The following is a 4,337-nucleotide window of genomic DNA, read 5'->3' on the forward strand; positions in this document are numbered from 1 at the left end:
ATGGGTAAGTTGTGCCTTTTTGTACTGCATTTTGGATCACTTATTGTGTGCTCAATCTTGATTGCTTCTAATCTTCTTTTTTATGCATTATGTAATACATTAGGTCCGTTACAATTTTCTTAAGATCATGTTATAACATTGGACATTTGCTTTATATTTGTATTTCAGCTCATATGACAACTGTGAAACAATCCCCATCTGTAAATCAAGAGAGTGGTCTCGTATCAGTTAATGTTGGAGACAACGTGATTTTGCAATGCTTCTTTGAAGGTGATGTAGCAGTGACGTTTCACTGGTATAAGCAAACGCTGGGACAGAAACCAAAGCTGATGTCTACCTTCTATAAGCACAATAATGGCAGTTTTCATGATGAATTTAAGTACAATCCACGCTTCACACTGGACACTGGAAATGATAAGAATCACTTGAAGATCTCAGATTTGCGGCTTTCAGACTCAGCAACTTATTTCTGCGCAAGTAGCGATGCCTATGATTTGACATTTGCTGAGGGAACTCTTCTCAGTGTAAAGGGTTCAGGTTCAAACATCCAAGCTTTCGTCCACCAGCCAGCATCTGAGACCATCCAGCCAGGAGGCTCTGTGACTGTGAACTGTACAGTACACACTGGGACCTGTGAAGGAGAACACAGTGTTTACTGGTTCAGAAGCTCAGGAGAATCTCGTCCAGCAGTCCTTTACAGCCATGGAGTCAGGAATGAGCAGTGTGAGAGGAAAGCCGATGCCCAAACACAGACCTGTGTCTACAACTTCCCAATGAAGAGGCTGAATCTGTCTGATGCTGCGACCTACTACTGTGCTGTGCTCTCATGTGGGGAGATACTGTTTGGAAATGGGACCAAGATGGACTTTGAATGTAAGTCACATTTTAACAGAGGCTGTCTGATTTCACAAAGAGTTTTGATTACTCCCTCCCCAAATTTCAGTCACATAAACAGATCAGAAAGATACAAAACTTTACAATGTGTCAATGTCTGTATCTGTGCAGATGGGGTGGATTATCTTGTCTTAGTGTATGTATTGAGCGCGGCAGTGGCATTCACCACCATTCTTGCTGTTATTCTGGCTCTTTTGGCATACAAGCTGAACAAGAGAAACTGTTGCCAATGCACAGGTAATTCATCTTCTTTCATATTTAATATTATATATTCACTGCACATGGCATTTCAGTAAGAGGGCTTTTGATCCATGTCTTTCTCATAACCAGATTCCCAACCGAGAAATTCAGTTGCCTCTGCCGTAAGTTTTTTCTATTTTTACATCAACTGTTGTATTAGGCTGCTTCTGTCGTATTTCTCTCATGTGTTACATTATTATTGGAACTAACATTTTTTTTTTTTTTTACCAGGCCCAAGATGCAGACAACCTCCATTACGCTGCTGTAAGTGAATTCAGATCCAAAAGCTCAAGAAGACAGAGGGACAAACCCAAGACTGACTGTGTGTACTCTGGCATAAGGCAGTAGAGCTGGACATGTTTCATCTGCATTGTGATTGATGAGGCTTTGTTTCTGTGTAGAACGGCATCATTTCATAATAGTGCCTCTTTATAAAGGTAATTTGTAGATTCTCCTGAAATAGGAACAGTTTTGTACCCTGTAAATACAATTTTGTTACCCTGTACTTACCCTGTAAGTACATATTTTGTTACCCTGTACTTACCCTGTAAGTTGCGGGCTGTATTCTAAAGCATTACCAAATGTCTTGTTGGTCAATATGGATTTGAAAATCCATGTACTAATGAAAAAATGATTAATAGTATGTTACTCTAGAATAGTATTTTTTCATATATCAAGAAGACATGACAGAAGACAGAGCTTTAAGCTTTGGAAACACACTTTGGCAATTTTTTTGTGCCCTATGCACCTTATCAAACGTTGCAGACCCAAATGGCACTTGTCTCGTAGAATGACTCCTCTGCATACCAGTCAAAATGCGAGATGCTGCGAACAGGATGGAGAGGTGAAAGAGACTTTCAGTAGATGAGAAGTATGTAGAAAAATGTCAACCAATCATTTTTGAGACACCTCTACTTGCCTGATGTGGCCGGTCTCCATTTCTCAAAACTGGGACTGTGCCAGCTGCATTCTACTGGATGTAGTACACTGACTGTCGGCAAGTACCTCAAACAACCGCACATAAAAAAATCCGAACTATCCCTTTAATGACAACGAATACCGGTAGTTACATGCAATGCAGTGTATTGGTAAATACCTTTTAGTCTTCGGTTGTTTGTTGTAGACACACTGATTGCATGACACAAAAGATGTAAGACTCCTTTTATAGCTTCTGTGCGGTCGGCAGTCTATACATGCTTTGCTAGGGTTTGGTCATATAGCCTACTGTACATATCAAGGCCCTTCTGCTCTCTTTGTTTGTGTACATGTGGTTTTGAGCAGGCTGTGTGGAGGCAGTGTTGCCTCCTTTTCTTGCACATAACCCATATACTGTAACCCTATGTATAACATACAAAGAGGAACTCATGAGACACTTTGAACCTGTGTGCGTACATGTGTTTGTAAGGATAAACCAGATTTTAACCAATGATCCTGAAAGTATGTTTCATTGTGATGCAATAGAAAACCATCCTAATCAATTGCTAGTGTGATAAGAAGAATGGTACAAGTTGGTTAATTGTATGAGTTGCTGGTAATCTAATTGTCATAATAATAATAATAATAGTTAATTTGATTTATAAAGCGCTTTTCAATGACCCAAAGACAAAATGTACCAAAAATGTACAGATGCGGTCCAGTTCCACGGCACATAAATGCCCAACATCAACCATTGCTGTAGTGTAGGTTTCTACATAATCGTCCTGGAATAGTCTGGAAACCTACATCATTCACCAATTAATATGAGTCTATATGAGTCTGCTGGGGAAACTGATGGATCTTGTTGTGAAGGCAATCAGCTAATGCAATTTACTTCCTTTTATTTTTAAAAAATATATATTAATATGTTTACTTATGTACCATAACATATTTGGTCTCATCCAAAAGATACTGATTATGTCAGGTTGTGACTGGTCACAAATCACAAACTCCACATTGCCACGAGTAAATTTTGCATGGTCTATTTGTTTTCCTACACGTCTCAAACTGTCAGTGCATAATAGCTACTTCATTCCCATTTGCGTACTTCCGTCCTCAGACTAGTGATGCAGTTCACTATGCAGCAGTTTGGCACCCAGAAGCGCCTCCTCCAGGCCAGCCACAGTGAGACGCTGCATTGTATTCTGAGGTCAGGTACCGTCAACAGACCTGTTGATGGTAGTCATGGACAGGTGGAGAGATATGAATGAATATCAAATGCATATCTCTTGTTGACTTGTTGACATAAAGAAGGTTAAAATATGACCAAAGACCTCTCTGTCATGTTCTTTGTGAAACATGAACAAGCAGCCACTTAGCACTACTTCAGTGTAATCAAAGATGCACTTAAGCAACTTCACACCTTTGCGTCTCAAAAAATATTTTTTATTTGTCAAACTCATAATGAAAGAAGAGTGCAATGTAATAACCACAATTTTATACATCTGTATTATAACAATGTAATTACCATACTCTTCTGTGTCATTGCTGTTCAAGTTAAAAAAAAAATTGTAAGTCTGCACCTACAACTGAACCTGTTATTCACCTTAACATGGACATTGCATACTACAAACCAGACTCTGCATCACTGAGTTTTCCTATTCTTAGTGAAGTAGGCCAAGAAACAAATGATGGTTATAAGGAGCAAGAAAATTACACTCCTACTGATGGACAGACAGACTAAGATTCTCATCTGTGCTGTTAGCTCTTCAACATCGTTTTCAATATGCAGCTGGCTTCCGCTGCCAAACAGGACTTCCCCACATGAGGCCACGGCACAGTAGTAGGTCCCAGCATCAGAGGAGCTCAGGTTTGTCTTTTGCAAATGGTAGACGCAGCTCTGTGCAGGATACCCTGGTTTAGAGATCTCCTCATCACACCGATCCCCATCGATGTGAAGGAGTCCTGGGCGAGATCCATATCTGAACCAGTAGACACTGTGTTCTCCTCCATCACAGCTCTCAGTTTGTACTGTACAGTTCAGAGTCACAGAGTCGCCAGACTGGACGGACTCCGACACCGGCTGCTGGACAATCTCTTTGAGCGTTGGTCCTAAAACCACAGGAAATATTAATTGAATTTAATATTATTAAATTAGCAGAGAAGCTGTTGAACCTAAATGAAAATAACTCTGATTGGCCTTTCTAATATTTTTATGATCTTATTGGGCAAATAAATCCTATTTGAGCTATTCTTCTAGTATTCTTTTTCCATGCGTAACAGCGAAT

The 4,337-nt window shown here is 39.8% G+C and overlaps 1 protein-coding gene across 1 annotated transcript; it reads left to right on the top strand.

Moving 5' to 3' along the window:
• LOC310779627 (immunoglobulin gamma-1 heavy chain-like) lies at positions 1 to 2,544 on the top strand (the record flags this gene model as incomplete). Its single annotated transcript, XM_083640135.1, has 4 exons — positions 1 to 4; positions 211 to 873; positions 1,006 to 1,131; positions 2,540 to 2,544. 4 exons carry the CDS (start codon positions 1 to 3, stop codon positions 2,542 to 2,544), a joined length of 798 nt encoding a protein of 265 aa, XP_083496261.1.
• Between the last annotated feature and the right edge of the window lie 1,793 nt (positions 2,545 to 4,337).

This window comes from Poromitra crassiceps (assembly GCF_964638095.1).
Source record: "Poromitra crassiceps genome assembly, chromosome: 7".
NCBI classification, from domain to species: Eukaryota; Metazoa; Chordata; class Actinopteri; order Beryciformes; family Melamphaidae; genus Poromitra; species Poromitra crassiceps.